The 20,730-nt window shown below is 43.2% G+C and overlaps 1 protein-coding gene across 48 annotated transcripts in view; it reads left to right on the top strand.

Annotated features, from left to right (window-relative positions):
- Nucleotides 1-20,730, top strand: part of PTK2 (protein tyrosine kinase 2) — a 279,886-nt gene that overhangs the window by 203,121 nt on the left and 56,035 nt on the right. For all 48 annotated transcript variants that reach the window (XM_070631065.1, XM_070631067.1, XM_070631054.1 and 45 more), the window contains 6 exons: nucleotides 6,220-6,304; nucleotides 7,438-7,538; nucleotides 9,566-9,681; nucleotides 10,580-10,680; nucleotides 13,726-13,815; nucleotides 16,710-16,914. In XM_070631065.1, coding sequence (XP_070487166.1) covers nucleotides 6,220-6,304; nucleotides 7,438-7,538; nucleotides 9,566-9,681; nucleotides 10,580-10,680; nucleotides 13,726-13,815; nucleotides 16,710-16,914 — 698 coding nt within the window. The remainder of the gene's footprint in view (nucleotides 1-6,219; nucleotides 6,305-7,437; nucleotides 7,539-9,565; nucleotides 9,682-10,579; nucleotides 10,681-13,725; nucleotides 13,816-16,709; nucleotides 16,915-20,730) is intronic.

Below are 20,730 nucleotides of genomic sequence, written 5' to 3'. Positions count from 1 at the left end.
AGCGGAACGTGTGAACTTAACTGCTGCGCCATGGGGCCGGCCCCTAAGAATTCTTAATAATTGGTCAAATTGTAACTCAGCATAGATTTCATGGGCAAGAACTTACCATTGGTTACTTTGAGATTCAATTAATTCTTTCAGCAGTTATTTATCAGTTGTCTACCATGTATTTATCAGTTGTCTACCATGTGACAGCTAAATGGTGGGGACATAATAACGAACAAAATAGGCAAAATTCCTGCTCTCGCAGAACTTAAATTCTATCCACGACATAGGGGACAGGTGAAAACAAGCACACTAACCATCGAGTGGGGAGTCAGTGCTCTGAGAAAACAAAGTATGGACAAGAGATCAGGGCGCCATTCCTGTGAGACAGTCAGAAAGGCTTTCGGATGAGTGACGTGAGCAGAGATCTGAAGCAAGGGAGGGGACAGCCCACCAGCTCCCTCCCGTGGGAGAGTGTCCTGGGCAGAGAGAACAGTCCGTGCAGGCACCCTGGTGTAGACAAGAGGCCACAGGGAGGCCAGTGTGGCTGCTGAGAATGGGAGGCGGAGGAAGGTGAAAGGAGATGAGGCCAGAAGGGCCACCGGAGCGTTGGGTGGGGCCTGCTAGGTCCTGGGCTGAGAATTGGAGTTTCACTCAAGAATCAGGAAACTGAAGTTGATCTAACGGCTCATTTTGGTGTCACATGCTGCCGAGTTGTCTCCAGCTCCTTGCGACCCTGTGAATGAGTGATGTCCACAGTGTCCCGTCCTCAGCATCCCTGCCAGCCCTGTAGACTCAGGCGTATGGCTGCCTTTATGGAGTCAGCCGTCTTATATCTGGTCTCCCTTTTCCTGCTGCCTGCTACTTTTCCAAGCATTATTGTCTTTTGCAAAGAATCCTGCCTTCTCATGACATGCCCAGAAGTAGGACAGCCTGAGTTTTATCATTTTTGCCTCCAGCGGTAGTTCGGGATTGTTTGCACATCTGCTATCACTTGCACATTCTCTCACCGTTATTATCCTAGCCTTAAAAAGTTGGTTTTTAAATCTGTTTTTCTCTTAGTTCATCCAGAATAGTCCTCCTCTAGATTTGTCTGTTAAAACTTCATAAACGTCTGCTAGCTGTTATTAATTCAGAGCCTAATCATATATCTTTTATGTAGGCATAGTGGATACTAGTGTGGCATTTTCATAGAACATTGAAAAACTTCTTTCTCCTCTTAAATGTTGCTTGTATTTTAAAGAAGGTTTTTAAAATCCTATCTTGAGCAGTTACCTAGATATGTTTGAATCTGCCCTTTTTTAAAGACTTTCTAGATGGAACCCTTTGCTGTGATTCTGGTCTTGCTTGCTTTGAAATGACTTCTCCAGCATCCAGGTCTCTGTAACCAGCCCCTCTGACAGCTCAACATCCCCCAGGCCTCTGCTGTCCAGTTTGGAGACCACTAACCACAGGTCCTAGTCCATGGACTGATGGCTAAGCCCCATGTTCTACTCATGCGTGATCCTTTGTCCATGTGCTGCCCACGGACCTCTTAGACTTAGCATCCATTTGAAACCATGAGTCTTTAGAGAGCAGTATTTTTTGCATTTCTTTAGACTGTCTTCATAAAGTATCATGTTCAGTGTTTGAGCATGACTTGACAGGAGTGATGATAGTTTTATGGTCTTACAGAAGTTTCTGTTGTTATTCAGATCTCCTGTAAATGGACATTTTGTGTCATTTCTACAGTATACCAGTCAGCCCTGTGTTTGGATAGAAATAGAATTCAAGGTCCTGGTCCAAAAGAGGTTTACCGTCTAGTTAAGGAAAACAAAGACTAACTCATTCAGAGTGAAGTGGTTATGTTTTCGTGTGGTGTATGGCTAATGATTCTGAGAAGGCTCTGAGCTCAGACATGTAGCAGACAGGCCTGCTGTGCTCTTGTTCATGTTCTGTGCCAGCAAGCTACCATCCTCCAGGGACCAGGCTGCCGTTACCACCTGAAATCCTGCCATGCAGGCCTGCCTCCTCTGCAGGTGAAGAAAGGGACTGTGGTCCCCTGAGTCCATGTTATAGTCATTTTTCCATTTATATTTCTCTTGTTTGAAAACGTTTCATTTCCTAGAATCATATGGTGTGAAATCTAAAATAAATTAGTACAATTTAAGGTTTCTTTTTTGGCAGGGGAAGATTCACCCTAAGCTAATATCTGTTACCAATCTTCCTCCTTTTTTTCTTCTGTTTTCCCCCTCAAAGCCCCAGTGCATAGTTGTGTATAGTTATAAGTTCTTCTGGTTCTTCTGTGTGAGCCGCTGCCACAACATGGCAACTGCCAGACGCGTGGTGTGGTTCTGTGCCTGGGAACCAAAGCTGGGCTGGCAAAGTGGAACATACAGAACTTTAACAGCTAGGCCATCAGGGCTAGCGCTAAGGTGTTTTTAAGGTGTGCCACAGCTGACGTATAGATAAGCCTCTGCATTTAGAAGAAAAATATTAATAGCATTCATTAATTCCACAAATGTTTGTTGAGCATATACTATGAAATCAGCTACTGTTCTAATGGGGATTTTTTGACAAACAAGACAACAAAGTACCTGTTCTCTTGAAACTTACATTTTAGTGATGGAAAACAGACAATAATAATGTAAATGACGATGTGTATTATGTATATATTATAACGTATAGAATAATGGCATTGTAATAATGTGAGAGATGGTGGTAATGTAAATAATGACTCAGTATGTAATAAATGAATATTATAGTTAGAGATTGTGGTCAGGATTATGCAGAAAGGCAAGGATTGGATAGAGTGAAGGGCAGGTGTTAGGGCACTGGTTTAGGTGGAATGTCTGAAAAAGGACCTCAATGCAAATTTCTGAGGGAGAGGAGCATTCCAGGTGGGCTGAACAAGAAGGAGGCCATAGGAAAATGATGTTGGAGAGTAGAAATGAGGCTAGGAAGGGGAGATTCAGGTTGAAGAGCGAGCCTGTGGACATGGTAAAGGGTTGGGCTTCTAAGCATAATGGGAATGGATGCCTTTGGGGGGACTTAAGCTGAGTCATGGGATGCCTCATGGCAATTAAGTGGCAGAGGGCAGATTAGATGTTGCCGTTAGATAGCATTGGAACAAGGAGGCGGTGGTGATGGGGTCGGTGAGCTTGCAGCAGTAGCGGGAGCTGGGCACGGCAGATTCTGCATATTTGCTGTAGGTAGGGATCATCGGTCCTGCTCCTGGATTGTTGGATATATAGGAGATGAGGGAAATGGAGGAACCAGAAATGGTTTCTCGGTTATTTACCTTGAACAGTTGTATGAATACTGTTCCTTTAATAAGATGGAGAAGACTAAGGAAGAAACAGATTTGATAGGGGGTGTATTAGTCAGAGTTCTCCAGAGAAACATAACCAGTAGGGGCTAGAGGTGGGAGATTTATTAGGAATTGGCTCGTGCACTTATGGAAGGAAGCTTATACTCCTAATATCTGCAGTTGGCAAGCTAGAGACCTGGGAGTCGATGATCTGGTTAGTTCCAGTCTGAGCCTGAAGGCCTGAACACCAAGATGGCTGATGATATTTTCTAGTCCAAAGGCTAGGGAAAAAATGATGTTCCAACTCATGGCAGTTAGGCAGGGAGAATTCCCTCTTATTCAGGGACCCTTACCTGAAGCAAGGGTCGGCTTTTTGTTCTCTTCAGGCTTCAGCTGATTGAGTGAAGCCCACCACATTAGGAAGGGCAGTCTGCTTTACTCAGTCTATCCGTTTACATGTTAAGTTCATCCAGAAACACCCAGGATAATGTTTGACCAAATATCTGGGCACCCCATGGCCCAGTCAAGTTGACACATAAAATCAGCCATCACGGTGGGATATCAGGAGTTTTGTTTTGGTCATATGAAGTCTAAAATAACTTTGTCAAATCCTAGTCAAGACAGGGAATAGGCAGGTTGGCTATATGAGTCTGGGCTGAAAGGAAGGTGGAGGACTAGAGATGTAAGTTTGGAAGTCAGCATAGAGGTGGTACTTGTGTTCTTTGGCACTAGATGAGGTCACTTGGAATAGAGTTGATCCCAGATTAAACCCGGGCATGTTCCAACATTGAGAAGATAGGAGGTGATAGCTTGTCTTCCAACGTCTCCTCTAATACCAGCCTTTTCTGCCTAAGGCTGGTATTTATGTAGACAGCTACCCACAATTCAGTAGCAGGGACTCTTCTAAGAAAGCTTGGCATATTCAAGTTTCTTCACTCAAGAAACTAACTGTGGGCACCGTTTCAGAGCCAAATCTTGTGACAAGTAGCAATTGCGTCCCCAGCTGCTCCCACTCCCTACTGCTGCTTACAACTACACACTGCCCTCAGTCGCTCTTGAAGTAAGGCATCATCACAGAAGGGGCCGTCTGTACCTTCTGAAGAGTGAGATAACCTGTACCTTTTTAGGTTATCTTACAGATAAACCGTAAGCCCAGTGAGATAATTTACATAAAGAACAGAATGTTCAAAACCTCTTGAGAAAACAGAAGACAGCGAGGTTATACACCCCGCCTCTGGGACCACGTGGCTGGGTACTCTTCACACCTGCGTGATGGCGATGCCATCTGCCACTCCCAGGGCAGGAGGAGCAAGAGTAAAAGCCACAACACCCACTCGCTTGGTGTCCTCTCTTCCCTCCAGGAGCCTCAGCGTCTGCCTGGTTGATCTCATGGCCCTCAGGGTCCTCTGGCAGGAAGGGAGCTGGAGGTGGGGAAGGAGCAGGGACATGGCAGCAGCATGGAGACATAACGCAGTGTTTCTTAAGCCTTTGGCCCCACCTCACTTGTTCTCCCTGCGTTTTTCTCCTTGCCTCCTTCTGTCCTCATCTTTTCTGCCTCCTTAACAGAATGTGAGGCACCTCACAAAAATATTCAGTATGAAATAAGACGAATAGATGGTTCTGGCAAAGACAACATAAAGCCAAGCATAAGATGACTACATAAGTTACTGTGCTGTTGATCTGCTTGAAATGGACGCTTATTTCTTGTGTTTCTTAAGCTCTGCTTTTTGAACTTGTTAGAGAAAAGATCAACCTCTCTCGCTCCCAGGCCATCACATCTTCTTGATTTTTCTCCCCTCTTGGTGGTCACCCTCTCAGATTCCTTTGTGTTTCTCCCCTTCCCCTGACCTCTTCATATTGTAGAGTGCCAAGGCGCCGTCCTTGGACCGCTCTGTCTCCTGTGGTGATTTCACCTAGTCCCATGGCTTTCAACACCATCCCTATTGTGACGTCTTCCACATTTCTTTGTCCAGCCCAGACTTTCCCCCTGAGCTCCGGTCACAGTATCCCACTGCGCACTCACCTGTGTGACTAGGCTGTCTCAGTGACATCTCAAGCTCCTCGTGTCCAGAGCTGAGCTTTTCATCTTCCCCTTTCTCTCGCCAAAAACCTGAACTTGACTTCTCTCACACCCCTTGCCGCACCTCCACTGCTCCCAGATTTGTCCAGTCCGCCATCATCTGTCACCTGCGCCTTCCCTCACCTCACTGCAGCCGTTTCTCCGTACCACAGTGGAGTTCCTTCTTGGCTTGAGGTCAGCGATGGTACTCCTCTGCCCAAACCCTACGCTGGCCCCATCTCGCTCAGAGTAAAAGCCTGTCTTTCTCCTGGCTTAAAAGGCCCTTCATGGTCTGGCCCCTTGTTGCCTCTCTGACCTCATTGCCTCCACCCTACCTCACGCCTCTTCAGCTGCATTTAGTGCTCACTGCGCACTCTGCACACTGTCACCCTGGCCAGTCCCCCTGCCCCCTTTCCTCTCACCTCATCTCGTTTCAGGAGGTCTGCCTGACACAGCAGCAAGCGCACCTTGCCTCCCACGTTCCGATGTACTCCCTCTCCTGTGCACAGCACTGTTGCCTTCCAGCGTACCACGTGATGAGCTCGTTTACTGTGTTTGTCGTCTGTGAGCAGAGCAAGGATCGCTGCCTCTAGTTCACTGGTGATCCTAAGCACCTAGAAGTGTCTGACACTTAGCAGAAAATGAATGTGTGTAGAACAAGTGAATAAGTGAATTGCCTGCAGCCTTTTCCATGCATGTCCATTTTTTCTGGGGATTTTAGACATAGTATTTTCAGTGTTCCTCTCACTCTTAAGATTTACAGTTCTGATTCTATCTGGTCCAGAATATACATAGTTGCAAAACAGCTTTTCATGAACGTGCCTGTTGATTCATATAGAGAACTCTTTTTGCGTATGTGTGTGATTCTATCATTTCCCTAACACAGGAGAATCCAGCTTTGGCGGTTGCAATTAAAACATGTAAAAACTGTACTTCGGACAGCGTGAGAGAGAAATTCCTTCAAGAAGCCTGTAAGTTTCTAGACATTTCTGTGGTACTCTATTTGACTTTCTATCTGTGAAAGCCAAACTGTCTCTGAAGAAGTAAGAAAAATAATGTTTTGACTTTTACAACACAACTACATTTATCATCTTTCCTTGCAAATTAGTGTCTATATTTGTAGAGGCACATGGTAAGCCATGATGTGTGGGGTGTAAAGGTAGATTGATTCACCGTCCCTTCATCCTTTGGCACCTGTACCATTAAACATCTTTGTACTGGAATTGGGCAGATGTAGACATGATCTAAGCCCAGATGCCACCAGGCCCTAGAATTCAGAGGTGAGCAGGACAGACACTGTCGCTTCCCTGATGGAGCTCACAGACTAGTGAAGGAGCAAGGACCGTGACCAGTGCCCTGGTCCTGCTACGCCACAGCCCTCTCTGCCTCTTGGTTCATATATCCCATGGTGAGGCTGCCTTGGGAGAGTCATGCAGCCTCTTGGAGAGCCAGGATCTTGTCTTGTCCATTTGTGCTCTTCAGCCTCTTTCCTACTTTCCCTCAAGCTGGGGTGTTCTTCCTCCTTTCATGTGGCTTCTTCCTTCTCTCTGACCACAGAGATAAAGTAGTCTCTCCTTAGGAAGCTTTGTTACAGGACTGTGTTCTTTCCTTCCTAAGTATTCAGAATAAAATATACAGTGCTTAAAAATTATTATTGTCTCTCCCTCCCTCTAGACTTTGAACTCCGTGGGGACAGGGACCATGTCTGTGTTGCTCACTGCTCAGACTCAGTGCCCAGCACGGGCTTAACCCGTAGAAGCCACTCAGTAGACTGTGGACATGGGGTGAATCTTGGTGTCCTTTGTTACAGTGCATCAAATGAAGGCCATCTACTTTCCATTGCAGTGAATATTTGCTACCCGGCAATCCAGTAGATTGATGTCATAGGGTAAATCATATTGTAACTTCATCACTTAAGTCTAAGTGTATCCTTAATCCTGTTCCTATATCTCTGACTTAAGTACAAGACAAGGCCTGGCAATGACTTCTGTCTCTACTAGTTTATTTCTATAGAGCATCTACCCCAAGACAACACGGAATACATCAGCCATCAATTACCTAACACCCTATCGAAAGAATAACTGTGGACAATTGTTTTCCCTAGTAACGATGCGTCAGTTTGACCACCCGCATATTGTGAAGCTGATTGGAGTCATCACAGAGAACCCTGTCTGGATCATCATGGAGCTGTGCACCCTTGGAGAGGTACCATGATCCTCAAAGCTGACCTGTGTGGGTGTACTGCCAGCCCATTTGGTCACAGTGACTAAACATAGTCTCATGCTTAGTAATCATTCAGTTTATACTTGGTGTTTGATATCCTTTGTTTAAGAAAGGGAAGTATATGATGTATACCTTGTGGTTTTGGTTCAAAGAATATGGGTATAATGTTTTCATCATTAAATTCCCAAAAATCCCCTTACTCAGTACTGACAGCAGTATTTTCCCCAACCCAGAGTCGTATCAGGACTGGAAGCAGCGGGTGACCAAGTGGTTCTTTTTTTCCTCTCTGGTGCTGTTGCCTAGAGAACTAAGCCAATGATTTGAGGGTAAAAGAAGCACTCTTAATGGATTTGGGGTAAATGAATGCTGGATTTAGGTAAATCTAAAGAGTTCTTCATCTTTTTTGAATTCACTTTGCATTGTCTTTCAGACCAACTGATATTAGTCACAGTTTTCTTTAAAAATGTGAGTAACAGAGTATGAACAGATCTCCTTATTTGACTCTTCGGAATACAGAAACTCGTTAATCAGTGATGTCCCCATCACCTGGAAACTTGTTAGACGTGCACATTTTGGTGCCCCACCCTAGGCCTGCTGAATCAGACCTCTTCAGCAGGGCAGGCGTACACCCAGCGCTCTGTTCCCCTCTGCCATCTGCTCTGTAGCCTGCCTGGTTGGGGATAAATACAAGTCAGTTTTCCAGATGCCTACACTTGACTTTCTGGTACTAAAAGTTAGTAATTTAACCTTCTAAGACATTGTATGCATTCCTTCTTTTTTTAAAGGATACCAAACGTAGTTTTGCTTTTACTGGATATTGGGATTTCCAGTTACCAAGAGTGAAGGAGGAGTCTGGGTCCTTCCTCCTCTTCGTGGCAGCATCAGTCCGCCCTTCCTTTGAAAGGCCCCTACCTAATGGCTCCCCAGTGCACTTCTCGTCTGCACTGATAACAGAGTGGGGTGGATGAAATATTTTAAGGCCTCTACAGCATCTCTTCTTCCTCTGCTCTACCTTTCCAGATAAAATGGAGAGTTTATGTATGTTTTTTGTTCACAGTATTTTTCTGCTTCTGCTTCTAAAGAATTTGCTTAAATTCTTAAAATTCTGGCTTTAAAAACAATTGCTAAATATTTCTCTTCTATGTATTGATTTTATAGAATTAGAGAGTTAAATTCATCTGCCTTTCTTTACTGTACAGTCATGTGTCACTTAACGACGGAGATACATTCTGAGAAATGCGTTGTCAGGCAGTTTTGCTGTTGTGTGAACATCATTGAGTGCACTTACACAGACCTGGATGGTAGAGCCTCCTACACACCCAGGCTGTATGATGCTAGTCTTATGGGACCACCGTCATATAGGCAGTCCATCGTGAACCAAAATGTCATTACATAGCGTGTGACTGTGTTAGCATTTAGCTAAATTAATCACGAACAGTGGTAGTAAGGACTGGTAAGCCCAGCGGGATGAATACCCAACACATGACCACTTCTGCACCCAAAACTTCCTGGGGACAGGAGGGAGAACTGCTTGTTACCTCCCCTTCCTCCTCATCACCTTATCCTCAGACCCGCCCAGAGATACAGTGAAGGCAGAGATACAGATACAGAGATACAGGAGGGCAGGTGAGCTGGCTGTGATTGTGTAGTGGGCTTGTTGGAATGGTAATGAGATCTTTTTCTCCAACTATTATTATTTAGCAGTATTTTATACTAAGCTTTTATTCATTCCCTGGAAGCATCTTTCTGTGTTTTTTCAGAAATTTGTCTACTGTCATGAAGATTTTCATTTTGCAGTAAGATTTCAAATAAAGAATGATTAGCCATAATTTCTGAACTAGTGTGTTTCCTTCATTACACTTTTTTTATTAGGGGAGAATTGAAGCCATTCTCACAAAAATCCATTTGGAAACGGGCAGCATTGTTGTTGAATGTACCTCTTTTGCTGTTGATTTTGGTTCTCTGTCACTAATTTTTTTTGCTTTTCATCTTGGTCACTGTTCCAAAAGCTGAGGTCATTTCTACAAGTAAGGAAATACAATTTGGATCTGGCGTCTTTGATCCTGTATGCCTACCAGCTAAGTACAGCGCTCGCCTATCTGGAGAGCAAACGCTTTGTGCACAGGTGAGATCCGGTCCTAAAGCTGGTGAGCTGCCTTCCGAGCCAGGGGGGGTAGCACAGAGGCGGGAGGGACGAGGTCCTCTCTGGGCCCGGGGACTCTTCGTACCACTGGACTCTGTTGTACATGGATGTACTAGAAAGTCGTCCTGCGTGTGTCCTAGCCCAGTGAAGTGCCATCAAATGTTAATACACTTATTTAAAGGGCTTTTCCTCATGTGCAGTTTGAAACATTTTGTGGTACTTTCAGGTCAATTATTCCATCCAGAAATGCTGTTGAGAACCTGTCCCTGGCACTAGAGCAGTGAACATGTGGAGCTAAAACAGATGTTGTCCTGAGACTTTCCAGGACACCACAGTGTCATGAGTGACATCTGTTGGCTTTCTGCGGAATTTCTCTTTATAATCTGGGTCTCTAATTTGAGTGCAAGTGAGAGCCCTTAGAGTTTGTTTGCCCAGTATCGTGTTAGAGTTCTGTTATCCAGTGTTAAAGCAAATTGCGTTAGCAAAATCTTTTACCAGTGTCAGAAGATCACTTTTCTTTTGTTTAATGAGATCTCTTAGTACCAACATGGTTACAGACCCCAGTTGTGTATCACTCTCTGTCAGTTAATACAGCTGGTAATATGATTGTATGAAAAGGAATAAGCAGTTTCATTATTTGAGAATATACTTTTTCATCATCCAAAATACTAATCATCATATTAATGAGTAAATATCTGCCAAAAGGAATATACTTGAAGTAAAATAATAAAAGTATCCTTTTTTCAGTGTATAATAAATCTCCTGTGCATTGTATGTAAGCTGTCTTTCAAAGTATCCATCAGTATGTCCTAATACAGAGGAGTTTGTGGGTTTGTTCTCCTTGTATTAACATTTATTGTCCCAAATCCTTCCTCGTCAGGGACATTGCTGCTCGGAATGTTCTGGTGTCCTCAAATGATTGCGTGAAGTTAGGGGACTTTGGATTATCCCGATACATGGAAGACAGCACTTACTACAAAGGTAAGAAATTAGAGTGATAAGCAAGAGTAGGCTCAGGATCTCTGATGACGTTTATTCCTTAAAAAGGCGTGTTCTAATATGCTCAGTTGATTTTTGACAGAGCGGTAAAATGCTGGAGCAGTTGGACATCCATAGGCAAAAAAATGGACCTCAACCTAAACCTCACTCCGACTAAAAATGGATCATAGCCCTAATTACAAAACATAAAATTATAAAACTTTTAGGAAAAAACATGAGAGTAAATCTTTGGGATCTAGGGCCAGGCAAAGAGTCCTTAGACTTGACACCCAGAACACGATCCATAAAAGGAAAAAATTGATAGCTTGGATCTCATCAAAATTAAGAATTTTTTGTTCTACAAATGACCCTGTTAGAAGGATGAAGCAACAAGCTACAGAGTGGGGAGAAAATGTTTGCCAACCACATATCCAACAAAGGACTAGTATCTAGAATATAGAAAGAACTCTCAAAATTCAACAGTGAAAAAAGAAACAAAAAATGCAGTTAGAAAATGAATAAAAGATAGAGAGATTTCACTGAAGAGGATTTACAGATGGCAAATAAGCACATTATCCATCAGGGAAATGCAAATTAAGACCAAGTGAGATATCATTGCACACCTATCAGAATGGCTAAAAGAAAAAATAGTGATAACGCCAAATGCTGGCAAAGATGCAGAGAAATTTAATTACTCATAAATTGAGAATGTAAAATGGTGCAGCAACTCTGGAAAAGAGTTTTTCAGATTCTTAAAAAACTGAATGCAACTACCATACGACTCAGCAGTTGCCCTCCTAGGCATTTCTCCCAAAGAAATGAAAACTTATGTTCACACAAAACCTGTATTTGAATGTTCATTGCAGCGTTCTTTCTAGCAGCCAAAAATTGGAGTCAGCCCTGATGTCCTTCAGCCAGTAGATGTAGGTAGATACCTCACGGCAGATGGGGCTCGGTGCATTGGCTCAGAGAAAGTGAGCTGACTTACAAATCTCCGTCTGCCAAGTCCAGAGACTTTGATCCGTTAGTTTTGGAACTAAAATCTTCCTTGTGATTTTTCTTTAATTTTGCCAATCTTGGAATCAGATTGACTTGGTTCTTCAAATTATTATTAAACAAATAATTACGTTGGAAAAATTTTCATATTCCTAGTACTTCAGCTAAGGTTTGGATTGTAAATTTATATTTTGCTGTTGGTACATATTCTAATTATTACTGCCATATCACAAAAGCCAGTTCCTTCCTCACTTTGTTTGATTTTTATATTGTAGCAAAATGAGCCCAAATGACTCCGTACAAATCCAGTCTTTCATTTCATACTGTCACTCGTGACTAGTCCCTTCCCTATACTTTCTGTTTACGACAGCCTGAAACCATTTTAACAGCGAGCCTTCGTTATGTAAAAAGAAAATTCTTTGGTTGGTTATTCATTTAACTTAAAAACCACCAAGTCACCTTTCCACTATTTGAAAATACATTTCATATCCAGCTCAAATCCTCCTAACTAGTCCAAGTCCTAGAATTCCAGTAAAGAGCTAAACGCCAAACAGTGGAATGGCCGAGGCTCTGCGCCAGGTAGACAATGTTGAAAATGAGCAGTTGAGAAATTTGTGCATATGTTGTCATCTCAGAAAGGGCAGCCAGTGCAGAGTCCCTGAGGCCTCGGAAAACAGCCCCCAGAGGTTAGGGATTCTTCTCCTCAGAGCACAGCTGTAGAGTGGTTTGTTCCAAAGGAATCAAACGAGATTTGACCTCAGTAGTCATGAAGGTGCTTGAAGTAAAATAAATGAAGAAAAATAAATGAAACAAATGTGATTGTCTCCTGACTAAAAGTCCCCAGGGGTACTCTGCTTGCAGAAGGCAGTCCGGGCCCCTTCGAACCCACTCTTGCCCCTGCCCTGACATCTGCAGCTCCTCCTTGCCCTCGTCCCTGGCCCGCAGCCTTCCTGACCTGCCTCTCGGTCACTGTTCCTCCCTTCCTCCGTGGCACTGGGCATGTATTCAGTGTTACACCTCGTACCGTGTGGGAGTAGACTCTCCTTCTACCTTTTAGAGTTAGAATTCCTTCAGGAAGGGTACTCTGGGGTATGGTCCTGTAACCCAGCGGTTGAAGGATGTTCAGTGAGGTGATGAGTTGCTTCCTGTGTGGCACAAAGGGAAGTGTTTAGGCCTCTAAAGAGGGACTCCCCTTTTCATTCCACTACCCCCTCGTGCTCTTCACATACTGATGAAGGTACAACCAGTCCTCATTATTCGTGGCTTCCATATTTGTACATTTGCCTATTCACTAAAATTTGTAACTCCCCAAATCAGTACTCACTGCTTGTGTAGTCATGTGTGGACATGCACGGAGCAGTACAAAATGTGTATGTGTTTCAGCTGGAGGATGGAGGCGGCAGGAGCAGTACGGCACCAGGCGAGCTCCTCCAGCTCTGGGCCAGCTGGACGGGTCTCAATCCCAATTCTGGCACCTGGTAGTGGGGCAGCCTTCAGACTAAACACACCTGAACCTTGTTTTCTAAAGAAAAGCGAACCTGTCAGGATAAGTTGCTTAATTTAGGGTTTAAGATTAGAATCTTAATTCTAATGTGAGATGTGCGTATGTATGCACATATTTCCCCTAGGACCAGTGGTTCATCGTTCGAGGCGATTTTATTGAACATGACTACCCCAAATGAGAATCTACCGTATGTCATTAGCAGGCCATTTCTAAAGCAAGCATTCCACCCTACAGAATGGGGTCTCATCGGGGAAATCGTGAAGCCCTTCCTAACTGACCTGCAAGCTAAAACCTGCAGTTACCCGGGACTCCCTCTCAGAGAAGGACACCGATGTTTTCTCTCCCTACCCCAGTCTAACCACTCATGACCCCCAGATGACCTCAGAACATCAAGGAAATGAAAAGTAGTTCTCCCAAAGAAATGGAAAATCCAAGGAATTGAATATTTAAAGATTTTTATTTTGATGCTAAAAATCTTAGCTAGGGATAACTGTTAGACTCTTCAGCAGATAACAAGGAAAATTTACCTTCTAAAATTAATCTTCTAGCTTCCAAAGGAAAATTGCCTATTAAATGGATGGCTCCAGAGTCAATCAATTTTCGACGTTTTACCTCAGCTAGTGATGTATGGATGTTTGGTGAGTATTTTGAACAGTTTTGGGTTTTTTTCATTGTATTTTATATATATTCCATTCGATAAACTTAGCATTATCTCTTTTCAGAATGTGTGGTTATTTTACCTGACCATCTCTTTCACCGAACTTCCTCTTTGGTTCATTTGACAGTCATTGAGCATATACTGTGCGCCAGCTTCCAGGTGTGGCTTCTGTAATGCTCCGCTGTTCTGAATCTCCAGCGCCTTCTGTCAGTCTTCCTTTTTGTTTCCCTGCCATCTCTTCCTCTGTCACAGGGAGATACCTGTTTCCTTTCTTTCTCTCTCTCTTTGCCATCCCATTCACTCCTCTTATATGAATGACTTGAACTAGTTAACTTGTCCATCTGTTTCTATGATAGCCCCTCAAATCTGGACTATCTCAAGTTGTGCTTCATCTCTTTATTCTGGAATCTGACCTCCTTCCTGTCTTGTCTCAAGGCTTGAAAGTTGGCTCTTGCGTTTTCTGTAGCTTTTCCTCCTTTGATGTCTACTCCGTCCCTGCCTGCCTGCTCTGAGTCAGTGGCTGTCATCCTCCTCTTTCTGCTCTGTGGATTATTGCAGTACCTCCCAACCTGTGTGAAAATGTGCCTCTCATTCATTCTACACTACTTACTCCAACTACTTTATCCAGATTTTAAAAGTGCTCCCCCTTTTTCGTATGTAGGACACTCGCTCCCCTGCCCCACCATTCCGAGTTCACTTCTCCCTGGAGCACCTTATCCATACACCCTCTCCTCCAGTTAATTCTGTCTAACTGTCAAGGTCGCCTGAAATGTCCCCTCTTCCATGAAGCCCTATGGAACAGGTGAATCATCCAGATATGAACTCCCTTCCTCTGCACTCCCTGTATTTTCTCTTTGTCATAACGCTCACATGTTATCTTGTGAATAGTCTTATGTGCGTATTTTCTCTGCTAGATTTTACACTACTTCAGAAAAGACGCCCTGTTAAATTTATGTACCCTTTTTCCCTATAAATAAAGATAACCTTATATATCTGGAGTATGTGTTCTTATTTTTCCTTCTGTTCAGTTGCTGTTGATTTTTAATAACCATTTAATGCTCTAATTGACATTCATAAAGGAAGGAGCTTTTCAGTACAGCGGAAAATAGTGTGATTAGAAAAGACTCTGGAGTCCAATTGATGTGGCTTCAAATCCCCAGACCTGGCTTATTAGCAGTGTGACCCAGAGAGCAAGTTACTTATCCTCTCAAGGACATTTCATATTTCAAAGTTGAAGATACCTGTTTTTTCACATTTTAACGTTTCTGGAACTGAGGTGGTTGTCCGTCAGTGGTATTGTACAGTTAGTGTTGGCTGGGGGTGTGTTGTATGTGGTTACCTTGCCAACACTCATGTGGACTTCGTTTTGTTCATTTTGGTTTTGCTTTCTTGTCTGAATGAGTTTAAAAGAGCTCTTTGGTAAGAATAACATAATTCTAAGAGGTGACAAAGGATTATATCATAGTTTAGGTGACAGCATTTTCCCCCTTTCTTGGTCATATAAAATAATGGTGTATCTTATAATCAGTGACATATTAGATAGGATAAAATACAGTGTTTAAGGAAATCTAAAGTGTGAAGATTAAGGAAAACATATATAAATCTCAAAGAAGGGTGCCAGAGACACATTAAGATCTTAAGAAATGATACCCAATGTTATTATTACTGAAAATGTCATAATTTCTGGGGAGAAAAGCAGAACTAAGGCATTCACTCTTTCCTTTGAAATTACTGGACTTTCGGCTAATTTCAGAATCTAATTCACAATAATATAATATGCCTTGCCTGCCTTGAGGCACATAGCATTTTAGGTACTGAAAATGCAAAAATAAAGTCACGATTCCTCTCCTCAAGGCACCACTTACACAGTGTACATTTGTGATGGAAATAGAGATGAGATTTTCCCAGGGGTGAATCAGGAAAACCATATAGAAGAACTCACAAGTGTACCAAAAAAGAGGAGAATCAGTAAAGAAGAAAAAGAGGATTAAATACAGAGAATTTAACACAAGCAAAGGCACGTTTGTGGCACATTCAGGGGTGGCAAGATCTCCAGAGTGGCCGCAGTGCCAAGTGACGGTTAGAAGCTACGAGGAGAAAACCGCCCGCTGCTCACGCCAGCCTGCTCTCTTGGTTCCCTTGTGGTTGTGTCACATGGTCGTCATTCTCAGTTGTAGATTGTATTTGCTTGTTTATTTTAAAGGTGAATGTGCAGGTGTTGTTGAGAAGTTACTGAGCAAGTATGTGATTGCCAAACGCGAGTAGACTTTGAGGTTGATTGTGGAGTTTGTGGGCGCGATTGCTGCAAACCAGAGAAGTTCCAGACTTTCCTGTGGGAAACACACTGGCTGATTAGTGGATAAACCCAATAATAATGCCATTGTGCACGCTAGGCGAGGACGGGCCAGCGTTGCTACGGGAAATCTTTGAAGGAATCTGGGAACATTCTAAAAGTGTAAGACTTAAATTTTAGGATTTTTTTCGTTAGGCCCCTGGTCAGCTGCTATACTCACAAGCAGGTTGGACTGAAGTAGAAGGAAATTGCAAATTCATTCAGCTTTTTGAACTGGTTCGTGAAGCTGTGAAGCATCACTGTAGATGGTGGGTCATTTTCTGTAAGAGAATTTTTAGAGAAATAAACCTCTTATAAAAATTGGGTTTTTTCCTTGATAACATTTAATATTTCATTATTCACACATTAAACTAGTATTACTGTTCTTATTTTATAACCGAGTTAATTGCTGCTTTGTTTAGCTGATTTGCCCAAAATCACACAGCTGGTACTTTCGTGCCAACTAGGAAGTGACTCCTGAAACCTAGGAATTGGCCTCTTCCTGCGAAGTTCACTGCTGTGTTTTCATTCCCGCTTCACAGGTGTATGTATGTGGGAGATACTGATGCATGGTGTGAAGCCTTTTCAAGGAGTGAAGAACAATGATGTGATCGGTCGAATTGAGAATGGGGAAAGATTACCAATGCCTCCAAATTGCCCTCCTACCCTCTACAGCCTTATGACGAAATGCTGGGCCTATGACCCCAGCAGACGGCCCCGATTCACTGAGCTCAAAGCTCAGCTCAGGTAGGAGTGGGGGGAGAGAGGGCCCGGGGCTGGGGCAGGCTTGTGCTGCTTCTCCTCTGTTGCAGTAATAGCATTTCAAGGTCATTTTATCAGTACGTCTAAGGCTAACCTACTTCTTGGGCAAACATAATTACTTTTTTAATTGATTTGTGTTTATTTATACCTTGCTAGAATCTTAAGTAGATTATATCTTAAAATCTTAATAGATTTCAAATTATAATCAAATCTCTCTCCCCTAACTTCTAACTGACTTAGCATGGCTTGCAAGGTCCATAATAATTTAGTCCCTAATTTACCTCTCCAATCCCTTTTCTCTCAACTCCTTCATCCCCCCGATACTTAAGCTCTGGCGACACCTAACTACTTAAAATTCCCCCAGCACAGCTCACTGCCTTTCGCTAGCCATTCTCTCCGAGAAATGCCTTCCCCTGCCGTAGCCACCTGATAAACTCCTGCTCAGTCCTCAGAATCCAGCTCAGATGTTACCTCCTTCAGGAAACTAGCCTAATCAACTCTGCCCCCAAAGAGATAGCCAGTCCTTCGGCACCTTTTCAGTACTCTGTTACTATAGTTAAAACATCCACGTTGCCCGTTCAGCTGCCATTTTGTGGCTCCTGCTTTGTGCCGGACGCTGTTAGACCCAAATCTCTAGCAGCTCCCAGTCGACTCCGCCTCCTGGCCTGGAGATTTTCTCGTTTGCTTGTCTGTGTCCCCAGCCAGACTCAAATCTGTGGGCATCACTGTGTCTTACTCATTTCTGTAGCCATGGTACGAAACTCCGGACTCAATAAATGCAATAAACAGTTGTTGAATTAAAGTCTAGATTGAGGCTTAGTACTTTAATGAACAAGATATTTTCATATAATATGCATGGGGAGCTTAATTATATAACCAGCCAACCAACACCATGGTTTAACGTGTGCTGTATCACTTTCATATTTGGGGTACTTCCCTGATTTTATGTGAGTTTTTTTTTTTATTTGCTATACTTTAGTCTTTTTTCATAAAAATTACGAAATATCAGGATCCAGAAGACCCTGACAGCTCATCTGGCCCAGCCGTGTCCCCCAGTGCTTGACCTTCTCTAAACTTCCTCTAGCCTCACCTCATCTTCAGGCAGCTCAACCTGCAAGACAAGTTTCCTCACAGGGAGAATGTTCCAAGAAAAATTAAAGCCGATAGGTAGAAATAGAAGAGGGTCATCCAGTCAGCAGCTGTTTGCTGAGCACCTACTTTGTTCTAAGTTAGGTTCTATGGATTCAGAAGTGAACAGAACACCAACTTGCCCCCAGAGTCTGAAGCCCGGTGAGGAGACAGCCAGCAGTGCTCAGCATGTAGGGAGAGCATGCTGGGAGAGGCCCCCCCACAGCCGGGCCCCGCTCTCTGGAGCCCGGAGAACAACTCTGCCTCGCACGTGATGGGCTTTCAAGTGTTTCTAGACAGCTCTCTTCAAGCTAAAAACTTCCCATTTCTTAATTCTCATACAACTTAATTAGGTATGCTCTCACTATTAGAGCTGGATTTTCAAGGTGCTTTATTTCATGTTTTGCTCATAAATTTTTTTTGTTCCCCTTGATCTTTCTTTGGAAGTAGACAGAGTCTGTCCTTGAAATTTCTTCCTTCTCTGATAACAGTTCCGTCTACTTGCCTCCCTGTGTCTCACTGATCTGCTGTTTCTCCACCATTACTATGAGTATTGACCACATTTCTGTTTTCAGCCGCCTCCTCCTTTCTGTCAGGACTCTTTCCAGATTATCTTAACCATTCTTGTGGCTTTGCTTCTCACCTCTGTCTGTCTTTAGCTTCCATCTTGCCCTTTTCTCACAGTCCCAAACCTGCGTTTTAAATTGCCACTGGACATCGTGTTTATCCTAAAGCAAATCTGTTACCTTCTCCTCTCAGCCAGCTCTTGCCTCTCACCTTCTCTGGGTTATAGCGGTGCCTTTATCTTCATCTCCATCTTGGAATCATCAAGAATTCCTCGCACCCCCCACCAGCTGACTAGCTGGAGAACCGTCAGTGCAGTGTCTTTAGGGCCACTCCCTCCTCGCTCTCTCCACCTGGACCCTCCTCCCGTCTGTCTGGCATAACTTCTTAGTCAGTCTTCCTGAAACATCGCTATGGAACAGTAAATCCTTTGCTCAGAACAACTGGCAGTGGGTCCTGTCGCTCCCCGTGTTAGGGAGAGGCTTCCAGAGCAGCATCTGAGACTCCTTCCGTTATGGCCCCACGCTGTCTCTCCATCCCTTTCTCACACCATGGCCAAACTAACCCAGCCTCTCAGCCTGGAATGCCTCCTTCTCCACCTGGTGAAATCCTACCCATCTTTCTTGGCTTCTTTCATGCACTGGCTCTTCTGTGATTTCACAGCTGACTATCCTGTGCCCTCAGGGTCGCCAGCGCACCTTGTTCTTGTCATGCTCATCCTTCGCTGCCGCAGGTAGCTATGTGCCGTGTTCAGCTCACTTCCCCACACACTGTGAGACCATGATAGCTGAGCCTGGTGCTAGTCACTGGGCGTGATGACCAAACACTTTTCCTGCCCTCGAGGAGCTCACAGTCTAGTATGTCTCATCCCCTACTAGACTGAAGCTCCTTGAGGACAGGGATCGTCATACTCTCCTCGGTGTTGCCCGCACCTCCAGGCCAGGAGCCTGGACACAGGAAGGGGTCAGATAGCCACTGAGTTCATTGCTGAGTGCATATAAGTAAATTCGCTCCAAAAACTACCCGAGATGAAGTTTTAGAACTAAATATAATTATTTTATATATGTACACACATATATATACATATATACATATAATATAATGTACTTAGACTCTAATTTATGGATATCTTCTTGTGCACAATTAATACTGGTCATTGAGCATTAATTTATTTTGTATCGTTCTGTTTTAATCAGAAATAGAGTTTAACTTTGCATTTTGAACATGTACAATATGGCTACCAATTAGGCCAATAAAATTTAATTTCATGATATAATGGCTTGCTTGGACGTTTATATGTAACAATGTGTCACAGTAATTAAATAGGCTCTTTGATTGAGTTTTTCAGAGTTTTTGTCATAGCCAAGATTTTAATAAAGCAGTTAAAACCATTTTCCAAATCCCATTCTCCTTGTCCACCTTAGAAGGGAATATTGCAAATAGACTCGAATTGCTGTGGGGTTCCACTCATCTTTGGCTGAGCCATGTGTGTGTTTTTACTACGTTGTACGTTGAGAAAGTGGCTCTCAGGATGAACTTCCTTAGGCCGAGTTGTAAAGTACTCGGGTCCTATTTCCACGGGTTGATCTCTGTGACTCAGGGCCTGTCCTCCCTGCATCCTGTTTTCTTATTCATAGATGTGACTTCTTGAGAAGTGGAATGGGCTTAACCTTTAGGTGGCCTATTAGCAAGTGTAAAAAATTCCTCAATAGGAATATTTTACGGTGACCTAGAGTGAAAATTTCTCATGCACTCTGGCATTTTGTACTGTGTGACTGACAGCTTATAAGAGTGTACTAAACATTTTTTGAATGAAAAAAATCATTTAATCCCTGGTTAACTGAGTTAATTCTTTGGTAGATACTGTGCCAAGGAAACCACAATAAACAGCTTGAGTATCTGCCCTTTTGGAGCTTAAACTCAAAAATACTATTTCCCAGCAGTACTCTACTTGACTGAAGCTATTTGTGCCACTATAAAAAAAAGATGGTCGGTTTTATCTCAGTTTAGGGAAATGTTTTAAGTTAGTGTGCAGTTTCTTAAATCCTTTTTAGGCAAATGAGATCAATAAACAAATTTATCAATTTAAAGTTTGATACCATAATTTTT

Source organism: Equus przewalskii, chromosome 8 (assembly GCF_037783145.1).
Source record: "Equus przewalskii isolate Varuska chromosome 8, EquPr2, whole genome shotgun sequence".
NCBI lineage: Eukaryota > Metazoa > Chordata > Mammalia > Perissodactyla > Equidae > Equus > Equus przewalskii.
Note: the sequence above shows the minus strand (reverse complement) of the source record. Positions and strands in the feature narration are given on the sequence as shown.